Here is a 27,776-nt window from a genome sequence, read left to right on the forward strand (position 1 = left end):
CTGGGAGCAGCGTGGGCTTCCTACTAGCCAATAGCTTGCGAGCAGCCGAGGTGGACACTTTCTCTTTGACTCGAATTTCCTGGATACAGCGTTCTTCCTTATAGACAGGACAGTCGCGGGAGGATGCGGCATGGTCACCCTGACAGTTCACACAACGAGGAGACGGAGGTGGACAGTCACCCTCATGGGCATCCCTGCCACAAGTGACACATTTAGCCGCATTGGAACAAGACTGTCGAGTGTGATTGAAACGCTGACACTGGTAGCAGCGCGTAGGTGTCGGGACATAGGGGCGAACAGAAATAACCTCGTAGCCCGCCTTGATGCGCGATGGCAGCTTAACACTATCGAAGGTTAAGAAAAGTGTCCGGGTCGGTACAAGGTCATTGTTGACCTTTTTCATGACCCGATGGACAGCCGTCACGCCCTGCTCAGCGAGGAAAGATTGAAGCTCCTCGTCAGTCAATCCGTCGAGAGAGCTACTATAGACTACACCACGAGACGAATTCAAAGTGCGGTGGGCCTCCACCCGGACAGGGAACGTGTACAAGAGTGTGGCCCGAAGCAGTTTTTGTGCCTGAAAGGCACTCTCAGTTTCTAGTAATAAGGTACCGTTACGCAACCTGGTACAAGATTTGACAGATCCGGCTATGGCATCGACGCCCTTCTGGATAACGAAAGGGTTGACAGAGGAAAAATCCTTGCCGTCCTCAGATCGAGAAACTACGAGGAACTGTGGGGCAGGCGGTAGTATTTTTGTCACTGTTGGCTGGTCACGTTTCCGTTTGTGGGTCGAAGTCGAAAGCGATGGAGTAGAATCCATTGCGGAGGAATCCCCCATGATTGCCAGCGTCTCCGATGGCGCGCTCCTTCCTTGTGGGGACCCTCTCAGAGGGCACTCCCGCCTTAGGTGAATGTTTACACCTCAGGTCACACCTCCCGAGAAACAGACGGAGGGACCAATCGGCATGGTCAGAAGGTATCAGCTCAGGCAATCACCCCTCCCCGGGCCTGGCCTTTACCAGGGGGTACGCGCGTGCCTTACATGTCTACCCAGGGCGGGGACTTACGCGTTACCCCGTCACCGGCTACGCGTGCGAACGCGTGGGTCGGCCTTCAGACACGCACAGGGAGGAAGGAAGAAGAGGAAAAAGAAGAGAGGGAGAAAGAGGACAGACTGTCTCAAACGCCGAGGCGGAGACCAGAGAAGGCAAGGAGAAGAAGGCAATGAGAAAGCGAGGAGAAGGAGGCAAGGAGAAGGCAAGGAGAAGAAGGCAATGAGAAGGCAAGGAGAAAAAGGCAATGAGAAGGCAAGGAGGAGTCAAGGGAAAGAGTAAGGAAGAAAGTGAAGTGGAGAAGAGCAAAGAAAGGAACCAACAAAAGGAAGGAAGAAACGAGAAGTGAAAAACCAAAAAGACCACGATTATAGGTCGTGAAACCGTCCGTCTCCGGACGCAGGCGCTAACTACCCCCGTGAGGGGGATGGACTCCTTTTAGTCGCCTCTTACGACAGGCAGGAATACCTCGGGCCTATTCTAATCCCCGGACCCGCAGGGGGGACATCCGCCCTGATACCACCCACTCCGGCCAGGGGCTCTCCCCACGGGCGCCACCCAGCCTCAGCAAGGACCACCTGGCAGGATGACCGTTGCCGGGAGTCCCGATGCCCCAAGGAGATGGGCATCAACTCCTTGGCCGACGTGGGGAGGGTGCAGCTCAGGTATCGGCAGTACGATCCCTGTGTTGTCAGGGGCTACAACCTAGACGGTACATGACGACCCCACCACAACGGGCTGGCTACCATGCTGGATTTCGGGTGCCATGGGAGGTCCATCATGATCGTAGGTGCAGACAGGGACGCACTATGGGCGTAACTTGTGCAACCCATCAGGCGTTTTGGCCCAATATGAGGAATAGTGGGTGGGGTTAGAACGCCGTTACAATGCTGAGTGCCAAGATCTTAGTGCACTGAGGACCAGTGATACACCACATAAGGCGTCCTTCCCCAAAAGGCTTTTACTTCTGTAGAATTTTTAAAAACGGAGGTCAAACCCCAAGGTTGACCTACTACTGGAGGCCGAAACAGTTGAAACTCCTTGTAGTCGCCTCTTACGACAGGCAGAAATACCTCGGGCCTATTCTTACCCCGGACCTGCAGGGGGGAGATGCGGACTGACCACAATCAATTGGTTATGACCTGTAGATTAGAACTGAAGAAACTGCAAAAAGGTGGGAATTTAAGGAGATTGGACCTGGATAAACTGAAAGAACCAAAGGTTGTACAGAGTTTCAGGGAGAGCATAAGAGAACAAATGACAGGAATGGGGGAAAGAAATACGGTAGATGAAGAATGGGTAGCTTTGAGGGATGAAGTAGTGACGGCAGCAAAGGATCAAGTAGGTAAAAAGACAAGGGGTAGTAGAAATCCTTGGGTAACAGAAGAAATATTGAATTTAATTGATGAAAGGAGAAAATATAAAAATGCAGTAAATGAAGCAGGCAAAAAGGAATACAAACGTCTCAAAAATGAGATCGACAGGAAGTGCAAAATGGCTAAGCAGAGATGGCTAGATGACAAATGTAAGGATGTAGAGGCTTACCTCACTAGGGGTAAGATAGATACTGCCTACAGGAAAATTAAAGAGACCTTTGGAGATGAGAGAACCACTTGCATGAACATCAAGAGCTCAGATGGAAACCCGGTTCTAAGCAAAGAAGGGAAAGCAGAAAAGTGGAAGGAGTATATAGAGGGTTTATACAAGGGCGATGCACTTGAGGACAATATTATGGAAATGGAAGAGGATGTAGATGAAGATGAAATGGGAGATACGATACTGCGTGAAGAGTTTGACAGAGCACTGAAAGACCCGAGTCGAAACAAGGCCCCCGGAGTAGACAACATTCCATTGGAACTACTGACGGCCGCGGGAGAGCCAGTCCTGACAAAACTCTCCCATCTGGTGAGCAAGATTTATGAAACAGGCGAAATACCCTCAGACTTCAAGAATAATATAAACATTCCAATCCCAAAGAAAGCAGGTGTTGACAGATGTGAAAATTACCGAACTATCAGTTTAATAAGTCACAGCTGCAAAATACTAACGACAATTCTTTACAGACGAATGGGAAAACTAGTAGAAGCCGACCTCGGGGAAGATCAGTTTGGATTCTGTAGAAATGTTGGAACACGTGAGGCAATACTGACCCTACGACTTATCTTAGAAGCTAGATTAAGGAAGGTCAAGCCTACGTTTCTAGCATTTGTAGACTTAGAGAAAGCTTTTGACAATGTTGGCTGGAATACTCTTTCAAATTCTGAAGGTGGCAGGGGTAAAATACAGGGGGAGAAAGGCTATTTACAATTTGTACAGAAACCAGATGGCAGTTATAAGAGTCGAGGGACATGAAAAGGAAGCAGTGGTTGGGAAGGGAGTGAGACAGGGTTGTAGTCTCTCCCCGATCTTATTCAATCTGTATATTGAGCAAACAGTGATGGAAACCAAAGAAAAATTCGGAGTAGGTATTAAAATCCAGAGAGAAGAAATAACTTTGAGGTTCGCCGATGACATCGTAATTCTGTCAGAGACAGCAAAGGACTTGGAAGAGCAGTTGAACGGAATGGATAGTGTCTTGAAAGGAGGATATTAGATGAACATCAACAAAAGCAAAACCAGGATAATGGAATGTAGTCTAAGTCGGGTGATGCTGAGGGAATTAGATTAGGAAATGAGACACTTAAAGTAGTAAAGAAGTTATGCTATTTGGGGAGTCAAATAACTGATGATGGTCGAAGTAGAGAAGATATAAAATGGAGACTGGCAATGGGAAGGAATGCGTTTCTTAACATCGAGTATAGATTTAAGTGTCGGAAGTCATTTCTGAAAGTATTTGTATGTAGTGTAGCCATGTATGGAAGTGAAACATGGACGATAAATAGTTTGGACAAGAATGGAATAGAAGCTTTCGAAATGTGGTGCAACAGAAGAATGCTGACGATTAGATGGGTAGATCACATAACTAATGATGAAGTATTGAATAGGATTGGGGAGAAGAGAATTTTGTGGCACAACTTTACCAGAAGAAGGGATCGGTTGGTAGGACATGTTCTGAGGCATCAAGGGATCACCAATTTAGTATTGGAGGGCAGCGTGGAGGGTAAAAATCGTAGAGGGAGACCAAGAGATGAATACACTAAACAGAATCAGAAGGATTTAGGTTGCAGTAGTTACTGGGAGATGAAGCAGCTTGCACAGGATAGAGTAGCATGGAGAGCTGCATCAAACCAGTCTCAGGACTGAAGACCACAACAACAACAGTATGGGGGCAGTTAGTCTTAAAGTTGCAGATATTTTTGTAAATTTTTTCAGTATCTTATTATATTTCACCGCACTTTGTATGTCATTTCTTCTTCTCATTTTTATTTTAGCTATAATTTTTTTTGCATAGAGGGCGGGTTTGGTTTGCAGTGCCCCCTTGTGGATTCTCTTTGTCACAATCAATTCTCTATGTATCACTTTATCTTTAACTTCTGCTTAAGACAGTGTTACTACTCAGAAAACACACGTTGAAAGCTAAATTTATGTGCATTTTAAATGGTTTAATGCGTCTATATACATTTAATTGGTTTTACGTTGCTTCATTTACATTTATTCATTTGGTCACTTGTTAATTATTTTTATTTTTATTATTGTATTTTTAGCACCGATGATGGCTGTATATCAGTTGAAATCGATTTGCAAAAGTAAATAAAGAAAACATGATTTTGCGGCTGGTTGCTGCTTATTTGATAATTTTATGGTTTACGATCGCTGCACAACTTGGGAACCATATGGAGCCCACCATTCAGATTTGGGAAAATGCTAGAATTATCAACCGTCATTCCCATCCAGACCACATCTTAATCTCTGAGTCGGTGGGGGTTGTCTTTTTTTTTTGTGGTTTTAGGGCGCACAACTTCAACGGTCATTAGCGCCCAGACTACGTTAGGAATGCACCGCGAGTCACAAGTTTAAAACAGCAACGAAACGGAAAACACGATAAAAGACAGACTGACAGGCATAGGATTAAAAAAAGGAAAACAGCATAATCAAATGTCCTTTGAGAGGGTTGTCAAATTGATAAAATGAAGAACGCGAGCAGCTGCTCGTGGGTCATCCGCTAAAATGGCTTCTACAGTACATGGCAGGCCAAGATCAAGACGCAGGGTGTTAAAATCCGGACAGGACGTTAAAATGTGGCGGACCGCCAGCAATTGCCCACATGGGCAGAACGGCGCCGGCGCAGCCGTCAGCAGATGGCGATGGCTGAACCGGCAGTGTCCAATTCGTAACCGGGCCAAAACTACATCCTCCCGCCGAGAAGGGCGTGAGGAGGACGTCCAAGCCACGGGAAGAGGTTTCAAGGCCCGAAGCTTGTTGTCTGTAAGTGCAGCCCAATCGGCATGCCACAGAGATAAAATGCGCCGACAAATTACCCTGCTACAATCTGACGAAGGGACACAACAAGAAGCTGTCCGAGGCTGGAGGACCGCAGCCTTGGCCGCGGCATCTGCAGCTTCATTCCCAGGGATACCGACATGGCCAGGAACCCACATAAAGCTAACCGAAGAACCGACGTCCACCAGCTGCTGAAGAGAGCGTTGGATCCGGTGCACGAAAGGGTGAACCGGGTACGGATCACTGAGGCTCTGGATAGCGCTCAGGGAATCGGAGCAGATGACATATGCAGAATGTCGGTGGCGGCAGATGTAAAGAACAGCCTGGTAGAGGGCAAAGAGCTCAGCTGTGAAGACCGAACAATGGCCATGGAGCCGGTATTTGAAACTTTGTGCCCCAACAATAAAGGAACACCCGACCCCGTCATTGGTCTTAGAGCCATCTGTATAAATGAAGGTCATATTAATGAACTTCGCACGATGTTCGACAAAACGGGAGTGGTAGACTGAACCGGGGGTAACCTCCTTCGGGAGCGAGCAGAGGTCAAGGTGGACGCGAACCTGAGCCTGGAGCCAAGGTGGCGTGTGGCTCTCGCCCACTCTAAACGTTGCAGGGAGTGAAAAATTAAGGTGTTCAAGGAGGCGACGAAAGCGAACTCCAGGGGCTAGCAGGGCAGAGACATACAACCCGTATTGACTGTCGAGAGAGTCATCAAAAAAGGAACGATAAGACGGGTGGTCGGGCATTGCCAGTAGCCGACAGGCATACCGACAAAGCAGTATATCGCGCCGGTAGGTGAGTGGCAACTCACCAGCGTCAGCATGAAGACTCTCCACGGGACTAGTATAAAACGCTCCGATCGCAAGTCGTAAACCCCGATGTTGTATGGAGTTGAAGCGACGTAAGATGGATGGCCGTGCAGAGGAGTATACGAAGCTCCCATAATCCAGCTTGGAGCAGACGATCGACCGATATAGGCGAAGTAGGACGGTTCGATCGGCTCCCCACGACATACCACTGAGAACACGGAGGACATTTAGAGAATGGGTACAACGGGCAGCCAAATATGACCTGTGGAGACCAGCTAAGTTTCCTGTCAAATGTAAGACCTAAAAATTTTGTTGTCTCCACGAATGGGAGAGCAACGGGACCGAGTCGTAAGGACGGTGGGAGAAACTCTTTGTAGCGCCAGAAGTTAATACAGACCGTCTTCTCGGCAGAAAAACGGAAGCCATTGGCGACACTCCAGGAGTAAAGATGGTCAAGAGAACGCTGAAGACAGCGCTCCAGGAGACATGTACGCTGCGCACTGCAATAGATGGTAAAATCGTCCACGAAAAGGGAGCCTGATACATCAGCTGGGAGGCAATCCATTATTGGATTGATCGCTATGGCGAAGAGAGCGACGCTCAAAACTGAGCCCTGTGGCACCCCATTCTCCTGGCGAAAGGTGTCTGACAGGACAGAACCCTCAAGTACCCTGAACTGTCGATCCATTAAAAAGGAACGAATAAAAAGAGGGAGGCGACCGCGAAGGCCCCATGTATGCATGGTGCAGAGAATGCCCGCCCTCCAACAGGTGTCGTAAGCCTTCTCCAAATCAAAGAACACAGCCGCGGTCGGGCGCTTCCGCAAGAAGTTATTCATAATGAAGGTCGACAAGGTAACCAGATGGTCAACAGCAGAGCGGCGCCTACGAAATCCACATTGTACATTGGTAAGTAGGCGTCGAGACTCGAGCAGCCAAACCAATCGAGAGTTAACCATTCGCTCCATCACTTTACAGACACAGCTGGTAAGCGAGATGGGTCGATAACTGGAAGGCAAGTGCTTGTCCTTCCCCGGCTTAGGAATCGGGACAATAGACTCGCGCCAGCATGCGGGAACATGTCCCTCAATCCAGATGCGATTGTAAGTACGAAGAAGAAAACCTTTATCTGCAGGAGAAAGGTTCTTCAGCATTTGAATATGAATAGAATCAGGCCCTGGAGCGGAGGACTGTGATCGGCCAAGTGCGTTTTCGAGTTCCCGCATGGTGAATGGGGAATTATAACTTTCTCGATTCGAGGAGCGGAAGTTAGGTGGCCTAGCCTCCTCTGCCTGTTTGCGGGGGAGGAAGGCAGGGTGGTAATGAGCGGAGCTCGAAACCTCTCCGAAAAAGCGGCCGAAGGCATTGGAAACAGCCTCAGGGGCCACAAGGACGTCATTCGCGACCGTCAAGCCACAGACTGGTGAGTGGACCTTAGTGCCAGATAGCCGGCGCAGACTACCCCAGACAACAGAAGGAGTAAAACTGTTGAAGGTGCTTGTGAAAGCAGCCCAGCTGGCTTTCTTGCTTTTTTTTAATAATACGACGACACTGTGCACGTAATCGCTTATAATTGATACAATTCGCCACTGTAGGGTGGCGTTTAAAGGTGCGCAAAGCACGTCGACGAGCACGTAAAGCGTCTCTACATGCTGCGGTCCACCAGGGGACCGGTACGCGACGTGGAGAAGAAGTAGGGTGAGGGATGGAATATTCAGCAGCAGTGAGAATGACTTCCGTGAGGTGTGCGACCTGACTATCGCAGCTTGTGATGGTTTGATCCTGAAAGGTCGCCCTGTAAGAGAAGAGCCCCAGTCTGCTTTGGAGATGTTCCAATTAGATGAGCACGGAGAGGGGGTATGCTGCAGGAGATGGATAACACACGGGAAGTGATCGCTCGAATATGTATCAGCAAGTGCATACCACTCGAACCGGCGTGCAAGTTGGGGAGTACATATAGAGAGGTCTAAATGGGAATAGGTGTGAGATGTGTCCGAAAGAAAAGTGGGGGCGCCAGTATTGAGGCAGACAAGATTGAGCTGGTTGAAAAGGTCTGCTAACAGGGAGCCCCTCGGGCAGGATGCTGGAGAGCCCCAAAGGGGATGGTGGGCATTGAAGTCTCCAGTTAACAAAAATAGTGCAGGTAGCTGAGCAATGAGTTGCATCATGTCTGCCCTGGTAACGGCAGACGACGATGGAGTGTAAACGGTACAAATGGAAAATGTAAAAGTGGGGAGAGTAATGCGGATGGCAACTGCCTGCAGGCCGGTGTGCAACGTGATGGGATCGTAGTAAATATCATCCCGGACCAGCAACATAACCCCTCCATGAGCTGGGATACCCACCACAGGGGTAGGTCAAAACGCACAGAGGTGTAGTGTGCCAAGGCAATTTGATCGCAAGGGCGTAGCTTCGTTTCCTGGAGGGCGACGACGAGCGGACGGTGCAAGCGGAGCAGCAACTTCAAGTCCTCTCGGTTGGAGCGAATGCTGCGAATATTCCAGTGAATAAGTGCCATCGTAAGAAAGGAAAAAGGAAGATGAAAGAAGGGATCACCTCGAAGGCCGCTGAGGGCCTGGCTTCGAGCGAGCACTGCCGCCACTATCAGTAGGCGGACAGTCATCGTCCATTGAGTCTATAGGTTCATCGGCCATCTTGGAAAGATGGCCGGGAGGGGGAGCTTCCTCCGCCGGTGAACGGCCAGATGTTCGTCTACCATCGGTGCGGCCAGGCGAAACGGATGACGGCCTGGGGCGGCAACCGCTGGGTGGCGCAGGAGAAGAAATGCGCCGTGGCGGAGAAGGAGAACTGTGCTTCCTATTTGCCTTCTTGGAAGGTCGTTTGGTGGAAGTACCGGCCGAAGGCTGGGAGGTCGAGGTAAGTAGAAAGTCTGCACGGGACGGTTCCTTCTTGAAGGCCCGTGCATCTGACTTCAGGGTCTTCGTCTTAGCAGAAGCTGATGAAGGGGCTGGTGTCTGTGGGGTGATGGGAGGAGAGGAGACGTCGACCGTGCGATCTTAGCACTGGCCGAACGTACGACCGTGGTGCTGAAGGTCAATCGCATGTCCGGGTTGCCACCTCCCTGGTAGTCCGAGGAGAGGCGAGGACAGTACTGTATTTCCCCGCTGGGAGCAGCGTGGGCTTCCTACTAGCCAATAGCTTGCGAGCAGCCGAGGTGGACACTTTCTCTTTGACCCGAATTTCTTGGATACAGCGTTCTTCCTTATAGACAGGACAGTCGCGGGAGGATGCGGCATGGTCACCCTGACAGTTCACACAACGAGGAGACGGAGGTGGACAGTCACCCTCATGGGCATCCCCGCCACAAGTGACACATTTAGCCGCATTGGAACAAGACTGTCGAGTGTGATTGAAACGCTGACACTGGTAGCAGCGCGTAGGTGTCGGGACATAGGGGCGAACGGAAATAACCTCGTAGCCTGCCTTGATGCGCGATGGCAGCTGAACACTATCGAAGGTCAAAAAAAGTGTCCGGGTCGGTACAATGTCATTGTTGACCTTTTTAATGACCCTATGGACAGCCGTCACGCCCTGCTCAGCGAGGAAAGATTGAAGCTCCTCGTCAGTCAAGCCGTCGAGGAATCGAGTATAGACCACACCACGAGACGAATTCAAAGTTCGGTGAGCCTCCACCCGGACAGGGAACGTGTACAGGAGTGTGGCCCTAAGCAGTTTTTGTGCCTGAAAGGCGCTCTCAGTTTCGAGTAATAAGGTACCGTTACGCAACCTGGTACAAGATTTGACAGATCCGGCTATGGCATCTACGCCCTTCTGGATAACGAAAGGGTTGACAGAGGAAAAATCCTTTCCGTCCTCAGATCGGGAAACGACGAGGAACTGTGGGGCAGGCGGTAGTACTTTTGTCACTGGTAGCTGGTCAAGTTTCCGTTTTTGGGCAGAAGTCGAGAGAGATGGAGTGAAATCCATTGCGGAGGAATCCCCCATGATTGCCAGCGTCTCCGATGGCGCGCTCCTTTCTTGTGGGGACCCTCTCAGAGGGCACTCCCGCCTTAGGTGAATGTTTACACCTCAGGTCACACCTCCCGAGAAACAGACGGAGGGACCAATCGGCATGGTCAGAAGGTATCAGCTCAGACAATCACCCCTCCCCGGGCCTGGCCTTTACCAGGGGGTACGCGCGTGCCTTACATGTCTACCCAGGGCGGGGAATTACGCGTTACCCCCTCACCGGCTACGCGTGTGGACGCGTGGGTCGGCCTTCAGGCGCGCACAGGGAGGAAGGAAGAAGAGGAAAAAGGAGAGAGAGAGGGAGAGAGAGGGAGAGAGAGAGAGAGAGAGAGAGAGAGAGAGAGAGAACAGACTGTCTCAAACGCCGAGGCGGAGACCAGAGAAGGCAAGGAGAAGAAGGCAATGAGAAGGCAAGGAGAAGAAGGCAATGAGAAGGCAAGGAGATTTTGCAGGGGAAAGAGTACAGAAGACAGTGAGGTGGAGAAGAGCAAAGAAAGGAACCAACCGAATGAAGAAACGAGAAGTGAAAAAGCAAAATGACCGCAAATAGAGGTCGTGGAACAGTCCGTCTCCGGACGCAGGCGCTAACTACCCCCTTGAGGGGGAGGGACTCCTTTTAGTCGCCTCTTACGACAGGCAGGAATACCTCGGGCCTATTCTAATCCCCGGAGCCGCAGGGGGGGGGTCTGAAAGATATGTACAATGCTCCAATTGTGAACGTAGTTGAATACAAGGCACAAATTGTGTAACAGATTCTGAACGTGACTCCGGAGACTCTCCGGTCTGTTGTGGAAGGTACTGTTTCTCATTTGCAACTCGTGGCGAAAAACTGTGGACAGCATACTGAACACGTCTCGCGTCAGTCTCGTTGCCATTAGAAACAGATGTTGCTTTGCTTTTTATGCAGTTTTCTTCCATACAATGTGGTACGACCTTGCCGTGATGGCCAGGCTAACATAACAGTACCACAAGACTTGACTGCCGAGCTTGTGCAGTCATGCATATTGAACAGTACGGATGGTGCAACATGCAACTCAAACCATAGCAGTCGTATGGCGATCCAGCTGTCATTTGTAGCTGACCCTGTTCACGCCAAGACGCCTACAGCACCACCTGTTAAGATTTTCGTTAATTTTTTTTTCTTTTTTTTTTTTTTGCTATTTGGTGAGTTTCCTCTGAGCCGATAATAGGCTGTTCAAATGTTGCGTTACTCTGAGCAGCAGTTCTCTTTCTATAAAGTGCCGAAACTGGAATTTCAATTATGACCACCTGGTATGCCACTGTTCACCTTCAGTCTCTTAAATTTTACTTGTATCCGTTATTCACTTGCCTCGGCTTCCTAATTAATCAAGGACATCCTGCAAATAAGTACGACTCGATAATTTTCACGGTTGGGAGTGAGCAAGTTGTTAATTTAAATCCGAGTTGCGTGTTATATTGGCCTCGCGTGTTGAACGGGTTAAGCTCTACATCAATCTTCGGTCTGTGGTCGTCACCAGCTGCGGGAGGGTGACAGCGACATTAATTTTTTTTTACAAGTGTCGTCAGCTTTCCTACTTCATTACTATGATTAGAGCTGAGTCACTGCTGATATTCTAACAAAAATCAATTACATTGACATCGAGTGACTTAACTTGCGTGCAATCACTTTCAATCTGCAAGGGAGTTTCAAAACTTGCAGAAAGTGACAGTTGTTGAACATGTTCATGTTTTCATTCTTGGGAAAGCTTCCCATGTCTTAAAAAGTATCAAAGGCCTGTAACATGAAACAGAAGGCACTGTAATATTCTGAATTCGAAACAAAGAGTCTATCTATAACATATCTTTAAAATGTATAGGCATGATCTCTTTCTTGGAAAAAAAAGTGCGCTATGTGTAATATTTCCCGTCCCCCTATACCTACCATTTACCTGCACTTAAAGAGTGGTTACGTGTGACGGTTCAAGGATTTAACAGATACGCCGAAAATGTTGCTAATTTGAGCATGGACTACTGTCAATCTTAATATTACGGAGAAGCTGCGATTCCATAGCAGAGTTAGTTGTTATTTAAATAGTAAATAAAGCAACTTTGTTTGACAACAAAAATGCAGAGTACTTATAGCTTTAGTGAAAGATATACCACATGTGTCTTTCATAACTGAAAAACTGAGGTTGCTACCTGCCAGTCAAGAACCATCTCTTGTTTGGGATACAGGCAGTTCGAAGGAAAACATTTTGAAACGATCTCAAATGTGGAACAGATCCATAAAAATATATGCTGCAAAATTTTAACTACAATACGGGTAGTTACAGGATAAACTGCAGCTGAAGGTAAGTAACAGCTGATTTCAAAATCGAAACAAAATAATTGGAGCACGTTGGACTGTGAAAATACATCGTTGTTACTCCACCTTTAGAAAGAAGGTGCAGGAGTGTAATACCTACTCTAGAGAGAATACACATTCTGCTCATAATGTAATAGTAAACCCAAGGAATGAAGAGAGTTATTTATGACATCAGAAAACGAAGTTTTCGCAATTTTCATATTAAAAGCGCTTCAGTTTTTTTTTTTTCGACTTGTGGGGAGAGATGTGAGTGTTAATTTCGTATAAGATGAAAAGGTTAATGTCACAGTACTCACAACACAGCAAATTTAGGCAGTGGTTTGGTGCAGCGGACGGGCGGTGGAAAAACCCATAGAGAACCTAGTATACTTTGTTCAAATTTCAGGTTGGAATAAATGGCTGTGTAAAATACTGCAATGAGGAGCCATGAATATGAGTCGCTTAGAATATAATTCTCTCAATTATCGGAAACGCTTACCTAGTTCTACATTTTGGCGCTTCTTTTGCCCTTCCCAGATGTCTGCTGCATTTCGTTCGATATTCCGTAATTTACATTTGTAAAAACTCATCGGTTTTTCTAATTGGATGATATTCAGTTTTCCTTTACCATCTGGAGCGGTAGTTACTGTGAGAAGCTCCGCGGCTCTACCGTATTTTCATTACAGATTAAATGCTCGATACTTGTCTCAAAATCTTTCAGATAGTGTTTCAAATAGTTTTACTATGTCACGAAGCGCACAAACTACCAGCTTATTGGATATAATGATACAATTAGCTTTTCGTTGGACTAAAAATTTCGCAGCTAAGGAAAATCTGCACGATGTTTTTGACTGAGGGAAATTTATGTGAAACCCTGTGGGTTTCGCACGAGAGCGAGCTGCTGGAAAACCACTAAGCTAGAAAACTGCGGGTTCAGCGGATTGCTCAGGGAGTGATACTTGTTTCAACACTTAAAAAAATCATGTTTTGCCTACAAAAATGCAGAAGTTATCTACCGTTAAATCACACGATTGTCCAACAGGGATTAGCTCACAGTCCGATTCTACCCGTCTGCTATGATCCACGACGTCATATTTCGAGTGAACTGCATAGTTTATACTAATTTCCAAGCCTAATTTATAATAATCATAGTTCGCACTAGTTACTAGGACAATCACGTAACATTTAATAACATGACACTTACATACTTCGCAATGTAAACATATGACGTCACACATGACATGATGCTTCAAAGCAGAGGGGTGGAAGGAGACCGTGCGCTTGACCCGTGCATGTCCACAATCGAGAAATGGGAGTTGGCCCTCACCTAATTCGAAACTGATGGATCAGGAACACATGCGGTGAAAACGACACAGCCAGTCGGATTCATCGCAAGACGTTCAAGAAATACCAACCCATCCTCAAAAAATTTAAAAATATATTAATTTAGTTTACTAGTTACCTGTTACTTCTCGCGTCAATGGTACAGTGACAGGGAGACTACGTGCAGCAGCAGCAGATCGCTAGGTTAGTGGTAACGGATAACGTTATCGCTTACAGATGCGAAGCGTGCCTTAGTTGTCAGATCTCATCTCACTGGATTTGTAGCATATTTTATTAGGTTCTTATCTCTCTCCTGACAGAGCAACAACCAGCCCATGTAAGACGATTCACAAATACTCCGTTTGGTACCCCTATCCTCAACGATGTAAAACTAATTCAATGAACGTTACTTAAAACGTGGAAGACTTTCTCAAATGGAAAATCAGTCTTGGCAAAATAATCCTCCCAGAAACTACAAAATCATTAACCGACGTTGCTCCTCTCAAGGCATTTACCCCATCGAAGACACACTTGATACGAGTTGCCTCCGTTGCCCACACTGTCATAGCCAAAGTAAACTTAAGTTGCAAATTTTAACCTTTGCCAGGACGCTCCATTCTCTAACGCTTTGGGAACACACATGACCTTTAAATACGTTAAATCCGGTAGGAACAATACGAGAGCTTAAAATCTAAACAACTGATAAATATTCACCTAGCGGCTGCCTTGCGACAAGCCGCAAAATTCTATGCACCGACGCACCAACCTATTTTTTCAAGGAATTTAACCACACTGGTATATTACATCCATACACACTTACAGAAATGAGTATGTGAGCGCGTGCGTGTGCTGGGAAGTGTGGGGGCGGTGGCAGTGTGGCGAGCTCACGCACCCCCCGTTTCCTACTAAAACCACTGGACCGATTTCTATCGAACTTGGTACATACATACCTAACTGTCAGGCACCAGCTTCTGCGGAGTTAGGAACCACCCACCTATCAAAGAGATTGGCGATGGGGCTGAAAAAGTTGCCTAACACGTGACTTGTCAATTCCCAGACATTACCCACCCACTATTTGAGAATGATAGTACTTATCGACTTGCAACGTACTTCACGCATATATCAAATCCATACGGATTTTTTCCTCACTGACAATCCGTACGATGAAAGGAAGAGACAATATCGGATACTACTTTCCCGCTATTCATGCCGTTAAAGTACCGCATGGAGCATGACGTTTTAATTTAATAATTCTTTACTACTGACAATACTCGCAAGACATTTTGTAGACGCTATGTCCATACACCACTGAACATAACCCTAAAATTTTGTTATTGTATGACATCTGAGGATATCACTTCAAAAATAATGATATGAGTGGAAAACTGCCATATCATGCACGAGTTTTAAATATATTACTTCTGAGGTACTACTCGCAGTAAATTTCGCAGACTGTACCCACATACGCCGCTGAATGTACCTGCAAAAGAATATCATTCCACTACGCATAGTTCAGGAGATATTAAGTCATCAGTATTAAACACAAGATCAGACGCTGTGGACGTACAGTTCTAAATAAATACTTAGCAACGCGGGGTTTACATGCTAGTACTACAACATTCCTCAAATCATATGCTGCATGATCAATGGCGACATCACTCTTTCTGCATGGTGATCGCTTGGGTTATGCAACATATTTCACGACGAATCTCCCATTACGATCATAAATAATTTCATGCTTACTAAAGCGCTTGCAGCACCATGCGCTGTAGGTAGTAGGAGCAAGGTGTGATACGCCGCGATTAGTGCGACGGCGCCGACTAATGTCACGCTGCATTACGTAGACTGCGTGCGCTGTACAGGGGGCAAGCACTCTCACAGAAAGTGTGTCGAGCTGGACTAACAACTACAAGTTGTTACACCACTTTTTTTTAGGATGCTTTACTGCTCTGGCGACGTACAAAGGTATATAATTTGATATTCCATCAGAAATACTTGTAGCTCACAGGCGGAATGAGATTTAAAAACGTAAGTGTGTATTGGACGGGAGACAGTTTCCATTGTGCAAGGTTTACCTCTTGTCCGCGAGCAGATACAGCCCCAGAACAGCCAGAGCGGAAGACAGCACTTCCTCCAGACGCTTCTGCGTTCTATAGTGTTCACAGTTGATACAGAAGGTCAGACCTTGCATTCTGAGAGGCAGCCAGTATTCCAACCGTAAGTGAACGACAGACAGTTTCTGCAGCAGTTGAAAGGCGGCCAAGTTCAATGGTTGGTTGGTTGATCGGTTAATTTATTTGGGGGGAGGGGACCAAACAGCGAGGTCACCGGTCCCATCGGATTAGGGAAGGATGGGGAAAGAAGTCGGCCCTGCTTTTTCAAAGGAACCATCTCGGAATTTGCCTGAAGCGATTTAGGGAAACCACGGAAAAGCTAAATCACGACTGCTGGGCGCGGGATTGAACCGCCGTCCTCCCGAATACGAGTCCAGTGTGCTGACCACTGCGCCACCTCACTTGCTAAGTTAAGGGTTAAACACACTAACATACGATAGTGGCCTAAAATGTTTCAGTTAATGTTTCAAACATACTGAAAGTGCAAGGTGTTAACCTCTAGTGACGGTTATAAAATATTTTGTGATGAATCTGCGGACCATATTCCGGAAAAATATGCGCATCGTATGGCGGGAAATGAAATTTCCCAAACAGTTGCATTACAAGAAATAATTCTGAGAAACCATTTTCAATGAGGGACGAGGTACATTACTCACTACAATACCGGCAACGTAACGTATTTCACAAATAAACCATTGACAAGGCATTATAGAATTCATCAAATTGGATGGGAATCCATTTGTGTAGATTGTGATTAATAAAAACTGTGATACAAGAAGTTGGAACAAAATTTCCTATGGCTGGGAACTTATTAACCTAACTTACACCCTCCCTCGATCCAGGAAATATCTGTACTCCACAGTTGCTAGCAAAAGGAAACATCGACGTCGAGGGGGCCTCGGATTGTAGTTCATGTTCTAGGTACGCGAAAAACTGACTTGAGACACTGTGACTCAACTAAAGTTATATTTCATCAGAAAACTGACTAGAACTTGTCGATTCAATATTACTGCATAGTTTATTATATTTTTATTTATCTTTGGGTAACAAGTATTACAAAATTTTTGTAAGGTGCACATTATAAAGACATATCAGAATTTTTACTGTGGTAGTAAAATTAGTTCTATTTATAAAGAATTAATTTTGCACGAAGACAATGACACAGAAAGGAGTCATTTATGAATCCTTAGTGTTTCAAAATCTGGAGGAAGGAGGGTATAAATTACAATATCTTTGTGATGTTACCTCTAACTTGCCTGCCTTTTTCTTCTGTCACTTCTTTCGTTACCTTTCCTTCTACTGGCCTTGTTGTTTTGATCCATAATTTATGATCATAAGTTTCTCTAAGCGAAAGTAATCTTTGACCAAACATTCTGTTATGGTCGTTCATTTGTATTAATTTCACCAATGTGCATGGGTCTTGCTGTATGAACGGTAAAAACCGGTTTGGGTTAAGTTTATGCAGTCACTATTAGGGCCATCCTCACCGAAATAGCTACGTTACATATAGTAACTGCTTGCATCCTGCGTATCATTTAATTTTAAAAAAGTCCGGATGCCCGGAGCGAAGGAAATAAACATACTCGAGATATTCCAAACCTTAACGGTCACGAAAATACGAAGCCAAGCCAGTTACTCCGGAAATATTATGGTCTTGCTAATTGTAAAACCGTAGACTTTACGTCGGTTTAATTCACTTGGTTCTAATTAAGGTGAGTTAAAATGTCGTTAATGAAACCGGTGAAAGAAATACTCGGGTTTATGGTATCTATCTATGAAATAGATTGGGGTGTAGAGAAGTTCGTGATACAGCTGTTCTCTTTCGTTATTGGCACCTTTTTTTAATGAAGCTCCTAGTGACCAGACGTATCTGTAGTGTATCCCGCACTGTTAGGTTGGAAGGTGCGGAAATACGGAAGCGTCCGATCCCGCCCGTCTGCTTTGACCCATGACGTCACAAATATGGCGGAAACAAAAACACACACACTTTCCACAAGAAGCCTAATGACACTAACGGGACAAGCGCGGGAAATGGGGTGTTTTGGGTGGGGGGCAAACTAAATATAAACAAATTTAGACGCCTTGCGTAGCTACAACGTGTAAGTGAAGACAGCCATGCATGAATACCCACCCACCTCCCCAGGGGTCGTAACCCCTGCAACCCATAGAAGATAAAGATGCTTCAGTAGCTGATTAGTGTTTTTTGTCTTTTAAAAAAAAAGAATCTCACGGGATAGAACGAACAGATCAGAAAGATAAATATAATACTCTGAAACAGAAATTGGAGGAAACGGATAATTAAAATAAGTAATAAGTGTTTTTAAATTTAAAAAAAATCTCACGAGATAGAACGAACAGATCAGAAAAGTAAATAAGATAAAACAGAACTGGAGACAGCCACACTCAAACCAAACTCCGCGCCGTTATGACGTCACACACGGCAACACCCTTACGTCACGGGTCAAAGCCGACGCGTGGGATCGGACGCTTCTGTCGACCCGAAGGTGCTAATCTGGCGAATTTGTAAACCAAACGAGTATACGGTGATAATTTTCACTCGCTCTAAATAGCACATTTACACTTACGTTCCGCGGGAAGTATTTTCTCACTATAGATGAGCATTTTGGAGATTTTCATACTTTTGAAAACGTTTGTAAGAGCGTCACACCTGAACTGCTGATGAATTCTAGTGATAGTTCGAAAGTTAAAATTCGCTTACTTTTATATCATAATCGTCAATGTGGTTGTGAGTGCTGGTGGCCAGTTGCCTTGTTGATTACGTGTTTAACGGTAATTGTCACCAAAGTTAATAATAAAAATTTAATAAGGAGGGTGGTGACGTAAAGTTTCTAATCACTAGTCGTTTCGCCCATGTCCTGTATTAAATGCCTAACCTCTCCGTAGGGTCTCACGAAGCAAGGGATTATGACAATGATAGTGATCCGTCTATCGGACGGGAATGTTTAAGCTCGACAGCCGCCTTGGCTATGTGCCGGCAGGGGCTTTTACACTCTGACTTTCCGTCATCCATAGAAACGCAAACTCAACATTACAGCGGATAAACAATAAGCAGTCATCCACGCGCCACAGACACTTCACGCCTTACAACAGGCCATAGGAACGTAACGGCAAACCACCTCCACTAGAACGTTGCAGTGAGCGGCTGTGCAACACTCATGCGCCTCTCCCTACTCACATCCCTGAGTATGAGTATTACTATTATTGTTGTACGTGAAGATAAAATAAACGGAATTCTTCAAACGTAAGCGTTCTGAGTGTTAATAGTTAACCGCACTATCACAATACCTTGCAGCGCCTGACACTGGAATCATAACTATCTAGATAAACCTTCAACTTTTGTTAAGTATCTCGTGGCATACTATTCTCCTTGTCCTTCAGATGTTCATCGGTAACTACTTCTACCCGGTCAGGTTCCTAGACCACGTGGCAGAGTAAGTCTAATAACGCAGTTTTTAATCAAAATTGCTAAGAAAAAAAAACGTTTAACTACGAAAAATGACAACTTGAAAATGCAAACACGAAAGATCTAATTTTAAGTGCAACTTGGAACTTGCCTCACTTGCACGGAAAATACGAAAGTTACGAGGACATGTAAATCTATCTGTCGATATTCTGTCAATATGAAAAGTTACCCGGGGTAGTAAGTATTGGACCGACAAAAGGATTTTAGTTTATAAATTAGTATTTAGCTCACTACCACCAAGAAAAGATTAGAATCTACCAAAATCTGTCGCTGCAAAAAGTACTCGGTAGACTCGAAAAACTTTCGATGGACAAGTATACGCCACGGTTCAACATAAAAACGCAAACCACTATGAGAGAGAACCCGTTAAATGATTTCTCATTTATTCTGTTCTGCACGTTATTTCCTCGTATTTAAACCTTCGTAATAACGGTCATAGGTTTTCGCCGTTTAATCAGCCCTCCTGGTCCATGTAATACACTCGTGGAAGAAAATTATTTTATTTCGGCAGACAGTTACAGATGCAAATGATTACGGCTGTTAGGCACCGAACTGGTCGTTACGGTACAATGTGTTGCTGCATTACTTGCTTTGTTTGCGTGACAGACAAATTTCACTCACTTCAGTCCATCCAACTACAAGTTGCTCTGCAGAAAATAATTGCTATTTGAGATATAACCCTTCAGTCTTGTTTAAATCATTCTAACATTTTACACCATCTTTCCGATTATTAATTCTAATTTTCGCAGATATTTGCATCTCCTTATTTTCAGCTGCGTAATTATATTGCTAAGACACATTATTGAAACTGAAATGACAGTCAAATATGAAAAAAGCTGAAGTGAAGCAGTCAGCTGTTAACAATTAGTCCACGAAAAACATACTGAATGTATGACATCACAAGAGGCAACCGGCTCTCTTGTTCTGCAGTTTCTCACCTGGTGGCTGCCATTATGCAAGGCTCCTCATCCTCCTCTGATAGCCGGTCACAGTTCATGGCCACTTGTTTACAACGAACCGCAGCTTCGAAATTGAAGCGCCGCTTGGCGGAAGTGGCAAGGATTACAGCATCGTAGGAAACACAGTAGAGTCGGCAAAAGTGGAACGCATGGTTCCATGTACGCGGTTATCAGACTGGACTGGCCAAATAGGAAATAATCTGTTATGAAGTTATAAGTGTAACTTTTGTTAAGAGAAGAAAACTGTCTTGGTTGCGATGTTGAAATTACTGTGTATTTATTCATCGATGACGCGCGTTTCGCCTCATTCAGGGTAACTTGAGATGGGGCTACATTAAAGTTTAGTCGAATTAGAAAAGCTTGACCCTACTTTGGGATTTGACGAAATTAGGTAAATTAAAATTAGACATACTGATAAATGCTAATCTGTAAGTTTTTGATGTTGATAATAAAACAACTACAAAGATAGATTGCCCTCGTCATGTGCAAGAAAAATAGTCGACGCAAGTATGTGCTCTGGTAATATATTAGAAGCAGAGCATCCAACCACCTGGCGGGTCATTTAATGTGGTCCAGTGAATAGAAGGCCGGATGACGCCTGTATAATCTGTCAAATGGTCGACATGCTAGTGGCGTCGTTCTGCATCCTGCGACCACACACCCAGTAGTTCCCTAATTTTCTCCAATCCTAAGTTAGAGTCATATCTTTCTGATTAGATTGTATTTCAGTATAGATCAATCTCAGTATGCCTTGAATTAGGAGAAACCGCAACATCGATGTATAAATAAGCAGTAATTCCAACATGTAACCAAGACTGTTTTCTTCTCACTCGCTATACTGGTTAATATGTAACGCCGTGGAATATCAAAATTTTCTGATCCTTTCGTGTGCAGTAGTTGTTGTTGTGGTCTTGAGTCCTGAGACTGGTTTGATGCAGCTCTCCATGCTAATCTATACTGTGCAAGCTCCTTCATCTCCCAGTACCTACTGCAACCTACATCCTTCTGAATCTGCTTAGTGTATTCATCTCTTGGTCTCCCTCTACGATTGTTACCCTCCACGCTGCCCTCCTAAGCTAAATTTGTGATCCCTTGATGCCTCAGGACATGTCCTACCAGCCGATCCCTTCTTCTAGTCAAGTTGTGCCACAAACTTCTCTTCTCCCCCATCCTATTCAATACCTCCTCATTAGTTATGTGATCTACCCACCTAATCTTCAAAATACTTCTGTAGCACCACATTTCGAAAGCTTCTATTTTCTTCTTGTCCAAACTATTTATTGTCCATGTTTCACTTCCATACATGGCTACACTCCATACAAATACTTTCAGAAACGTCTTCCTGACACTTAAATCTATACTCGATGTTAACAAATTTCTCTTCTTCAGAAACGCTTTCCTTGCCATTGCCAGTCTACATTTTATATCCTCTCTACTTCGACCATCATCAGTTATTTTGCTCCCCAAATAGCATAACTCCTTTACTACTTTAAGTGTCTCATTTCCTAATCTAATTCCTTCAGCATCACCCGACTTAATTCAACTGCGTTCCATTATCCTTGTTTTGCTTTTGTTGATGTTCATCTTATATCCTCGTTTCAAGACACTGTCCATTCCATTCAACTGCTCTTCCAAGTCCTTTGCTGTCTCTGACAGAATTACAATGTCATCGACGAACCTCAAAGTTTTTATTTCTTCTCTCTGGATTTTAATACCTACTCCGAATTTTTCTTTTTTTTTCCTTTACTGCTTGCTCAATATACAGATTGAATATCATCGGGGAGAGGCTACAGCCCTGTCTCACTCCCTTCCCAACCACTGCTTCCCTTTCATGTCCCTCGACTCTTATAACTGCTATCTGGTTTCTGTACAAATTGTAATTGGCCTTTCGCTCCCTGTATTTTATCCATGCCACCTTTAGAATTTGAAAGAGAGTATTGCAGTCAACATTGTCAAAAGCTTTCTCTACGTCTACAAATGCTAGAAACGGAGGTTTGTTTTTCCTTCATCTTTCTTCTAAGATAAGTCGTAAGGTCAGTATTGCCTCACGTGTTCCAACATTTCTACGGAATCCAAACTGATCTTCCCCGAGGTCGGCTTCTATCAGTTTTTCCATTCGTCTGTAAATAATTCGTATTAGTATTTTGCAGCTGTGACTTATTAAACTGATAGTTCGGTAATTTTCAAATCTGTCAACACCTGATTTCTTTCTGATTGGAATTATTATATTCTTCTTGAAGTCTGAGGGTATTTCGCCTGTCTCGTACATCTTGCTCACCAGATGGAAGAGTTTTGTCAGGACTGGCTCTCCCAAGGCCGTCAGTAGTTCTAATGGGATGTTGTCTACTCCCGGGGCCTCGTTTCGACTCAGGTCTTTCAGTGCTCTGTCAAACTCTTCACGCAGTATCGAATCTCCTATTTCATCTTCATCTACATCCTCTTCCATTTCCATAATATTGTCCTCAAGTACATCGCCCTTGTATAGACCTTCTATATACTCCTTCCACCTTTCTGCTTTCCCCTCTTTGCTTAGAACCGGGTTTCCATCTGAACTCTTGATATTCATACAAGTGGCTCTCTTTTCTCCAAAGGTCTCTTTAATTTTCCTGTAGGCTGTATCTATCTTACCCCTAGTGAGGTAAGCCTCCACATCCTTACATTTGTCCTCTAGCCATGCCTGCTTAGCCATTTTGCACTTCCTGTCGATCTCATTTTTGAGACTTTTGTATTCCTTTTTGCCTGCTTCATTTACTGCATTTTTATATTTTCTCCTTTCATAGTAGCTTGACTGTAAGTCCTGGATTTGTGTACTTAACACGCGCGGAATTAAATGCCGTAGTAATATACGCACTTGACGGAGTGCTTGGCAGACGTAACTTTAATGACAGTTTCCGGCGGTGAAATTTAAACACTTCAGATGTTTGTGGGACACACTACGTGACGAGTGTGGCAAAAGTTGTGCAAGAAATGAAGCAGTTGCTTTACTTTTTAACGAATCCATAATGTTTCAGTCTAAATCTTTTTAATTCCAGTGGCTAGCTGGTGCAGCTTCCGTTACGAGTAACTTCAAAACAGTTTTGGTTGCAAAATAATGATCATGTAATAACGAGTTTCAGTCTGGTCAAGTATCATCAGAATACCTACAAAGAAAGAGGAAATGAAAATTTGTTCTAAAAGGAGCATGGGCTTGTCACGTGATATTAAGATGAATAAATAATTTAAAATCGTCGTAAAGGAAAACTTGCGTAGTACCCTGCCTGCAAATAAGCATTCGTCAAAAAAAGTGCCCCTTAACACGTGGACCTACAAGGCAATCAACAAGGTAAAAAAATTTGAAAGTAATTGACACAACGGACAGAAACCGCAAACTTTATGTTAAAGACACCGGCATCCACAGACGTAGGAGCACAGAGATAGGACGACGTTTACCGATCTTCACAAATGTGGCATCATATGTATACAGTGCTTTCCTTCAAACGTGTAAACATGCACGTCGAGCCACAGAAAAACTATACGCCGCGGGAAGCTTAGTAAGGGAAACTTCACCTAGGTGGTGCGGAAAGAATTACAGAACATAAATAAGACGAGCACCTATAACTGCAGTAAAAACTGCGAACGTTAAAAAGAATTGCAAATAAAGGCGGAAATGATGAGTAATCGTATAACATACTAATTTGCTATTTGAATATATGAAAAGAGTGCTGCCGCAGAATTAGCAGCGGACATCGTATGCAGTAACAGGTAAGATATAACAATCTGGTTAGCAACTAGCTGCTGACCGCTGTGGCCGAGCGGTTCTAGGTGCTGGAATCCGGAAACGCGCTGCTGCTACGGTCGCAGGTTCGAATCCTGCCTCGGGCATGGCTGTGTGTGATGTCCTTAGGTTAGTTAGGTTTAAGTAGTTCTAAGTCTAGGGAACTGATGACCTCAGATGTTAAGTCCCATAATGCTTAGAGCCATTTGATCAATTTTCTTAGAAACTAGTTGTAACGAGAATTATAAGTAAATAAACAAATATGTAGAATTGGCAATTAAAATACAAAGTCACGTAATGGTTCAAATGGCTCTGAGCACTATGGGACTTAACTGCTGTGGTCATTAGTCCCCTAGAACTTAGAACCACTTAAACCTAACTAACCTAAGGACATCACACACATCCATGCCCGAGGCAGGTTTCGAACCTGCGACCGTAGCGGTCGCGCGGTTCCAGACTGTAGCGCCTAGAACCGCTCTGCCACTCCGGCCGGCCACACAATGGTTTCATGTGGCAGGCACAGAGAGTAAAACATATATATTTGATGAATAAAAGTTTTATTTCTGATACTTAACGCACATTAAATCCAAGCACCAAGGCGCAGATAAATTAGATTGTTGATTTCGTTTCCGATAAGTATCGGAAGTAAAAACTAAAAAGAGAAATATAGTCAATCAATGGTCCTTTATTCAAAAAAAAATACTTTCTTATCTCCTATAATTATTAAAAAAGCCCAGCCGGTATTCAAGCCTTTTTCTATGTAGGACAAAGGTGGGACTTTTTTCCTGTTTTTTACTGTTCAGTTGCTAAATTTTTCATTTCTTACCTATATTTGTTTTATTTGTTAGTTGATGTGCGCTGCCGTCATTTGTAGTCTTTCTTCTTATTATGTGAAGTGAGTTTCTTAAACTTACAGGAGCATCTTTTATGCTACACACATAGATAAATTAATAAAGTTTAATCAAATGAAACTATATGTTCCCAGAGACCTTTCCAAAGCTCAGACGTCTATGATTTATAAATGCAGACTGAAGGGACGAATAAAAATTTTTAAATAATCCAAGATTTGAACCCACGTCACCTACTCGATAGACAGATGTGTTAACCACTATGCCACTCTGCAACAGCGGTATAGGACAACTACATGGACTACCATAGCAAGCCTCCCTATTGAATCCATATTCAATTTGGTACAAATTTTCATATATACATCATAGATGTTCGAGATTTGGAAAGGTCTCTGAAAGCATACAGTTTCGTATGATTATAGCATCTATGCCTGAGTTTCCGGCAGGATCCCCCGTTTCGTGAGGTGCTTTTCCAATACAGTTGGAGAGCCTCTGCAATAGTGTTAGAGTCGGGGGGGGGGGGGGGGATATCAAGTGGGCTGAGGATTGAATGGCGGTTTCGAATGAGGAACGATCTGTGCGAGTGTAGTCCTTGAACAAAGCGGGGGGCGTAGTGGTTAGCGCATGTGCCTTGTAAGCAGGAGACCCGGATTCGAAACGTAGCCTTGGTTAAAATGTTCATTCCTTGCTTCAGTCTGCATACACACATCATAATGAAGTTTACATCAACAACTTTTGTTTTATTTATTTTGGTTGGTTGGTTTTGGGGAAGGAGACCAGACAGCGTGGTCATCGGTCTCATCGGATTAGGAAAGGATGGGGAAGGAAGTCGGCCGTGCCCTTTCAGAGGAACCATCCCGGCATTTGCCTCGAGTGATCTAGGGAAATCACGGAAAACCTAAATCAGGATGGCCGGACGGGGGATTGAACCGTCGTCCTCCCGAATGTTATTTATTTTGCTTTACCATGATGTATTTCCTGAGGAAACTATAAAAAAAGTTGCAAGGTATCGGGAATCTTTTTAGATAACAATTGTATGGACATAAATGAACTGAATTTGAAGTGTTCGTAGCTTCTACCAGCGGCTAGGGACCGTAATGCAGCTAGCAGCCTCTCCTTACAACTTAGAACCTCTTTATAATTATATTCTTTATCGTTAAGAATGGTTTGATAATGTTCAGCAGCTCCGAAATACATGTTTAATTCATTTTCACAAAATTACGAAAATCATTGACTCCCAGCCCTTTAAGTAACACAGTGCGGTGAAATTTCTACTTTGCATTAGCCACAACTTTGCCCACAGTTTTCTTTTGGCCTCTTTGTCTTTCTTACCTCTAAACCGGTCAGGGCAGCACATGTTTCTGTGTAAGACCAAGCGGAATCTCATTGAATATAACATCTGTGAACGTAAGATTAACAAACAACACGACAAAAGGCCGGCGCTGTAATCGCTGACAGCAGTCGGTCGGGACGTGTGTACGCTGCCAAAAACTGATCGGCCGGTCAGCGGGCCGTCCGACTAATTGGAACGCGTGTAGGGCCATCTTAACGTCTCCAGTCACTATAAGCTATAGCGTGTCTTATTCCCGGCCTGGTTCATGGCTAAACTCAGTATCTACAGGTTATTAGACGGTTGTGACATATTGAATAGGGAGAATTCTGTGACCGCCATGTAAAAAAAAAATTTATTAATTAAAAAAAATTATATTTGTGTAATTTCGCAGGCTCTGGTCACACGAACGCTATCATATACGATTTTACTTCCTAGTCATCGTGAAATGTCATACTCAATAAGAATGAAAACAAAATATCTGTGCGCTCAAATTGGTGAATCGAAGGCTGAAGGGAACAGTACTCTTCAGTTCCACCAATTGAGGCAGAGATAAGTTTATATCGTGAGCTGTACTTTTTCAAATTACAAAGTAATCTGTTTTGGTAGATGTTTGAGTATGAAAGTTTGTTTGCAAGCCATGAAGTAATCTCCTTTTCCTTTCAAAGTATTCGTCTCATTTCTGACAGCAATTCTTTCACTGCAGTACAAGAATTTTTGCTGTAGGTCAGGCTTTCAATTGTAGCTTAGATTTGCTTTCGACCTCTCGTTAACCGGCGCAAAATAGTTGTCGATTGGCGCTAATAGTTTAACAGATTAAACTCTACGTAAGTAATATTTACCTCTGTTTAGGCTTCGCATACTTATCGCCTACTGCCGGCCTCTGTGGACGAGCCGTTCTACGCGCTTCAGTCTAGAACCACGCTGCTGATACGGTCGCACGTTCGAATCATGCCTCGGGCATGAATGTGAGTGATGTTCTTAGATTGGTTAGGCTTAAGTAGTTCTAAGTCTAGGGGACTGATGACCTCTGGTGTTAATTCCCATAGTGCTTAGAGCCATTTGAATTTTCTAGCCTACAGCAGATTTTTCGCATATATAATTATCTGACAAATTCACAGAAATAAGCACAATGGGCTTGACGGAATACTTAGACTTTGATTTTATACGTAAATGTTATGAGGTCATGATTATAAAAGTCAATATTAAAATGTCGGCTCAACTCTAAGTTTACCGTAGAAAAAGCGCTATAATTTACGCTTTCGGAAGGTCAAATCTTGATCATCAGCATAATCGTTCAACAACCTCTGAAAGTAATCAGTACAAAATTCAAAAAAATGGTTCAAATGGCTCTGAGCACTATGGGACTTAACATCTGTGGTCATCAGTCCCCTAGAACTTAGAACTACTTAAACCTAACTAACCT

At 44.4% G+C, this 27,776-nt stretch overlaps 1 protein-coding gene across 1 annotated transcript in view; it reads right to left on the reverse strand.

The window, feature by feature from the left end:
- Nucleotides 1–20,456, reverse strand: part of LOC126252444 (serine/threonine-protein phosphatase 6 regulatory ankyrin repeat subunit B-like) — a 95,758-nt gene extending 75,302 nt beyond the window's left edge. The window contains exon 1 of the mRNA XM_049953337.1: nt 20,398–20,456. Within this exon, the coding sequence (XP_049809294.1) occupies nt 20,398–20,456 (59 nt within the window). The remainder of the gene's footprint in view (nt 1–20,397) is intronic.
- Nucleotides 20,457–27,776: the final 7,320 nt, after the last annotated feature.

Source organism: Schistocerca nitens, chromosome 4 (genome assembly GCF_023898315.1).
Source record: "Schistocerca nitens isolate TAMUIC-IGC-003100 chromosome 4, iqSchNite1.1, whole genome shotgun sequence".
Lineage (NCBI taxonomy): Eukaryota > Metazoa > Arthropoda > Insecta > Orthoptera > Acrididae > Schistocerca > Schistocerca nitens.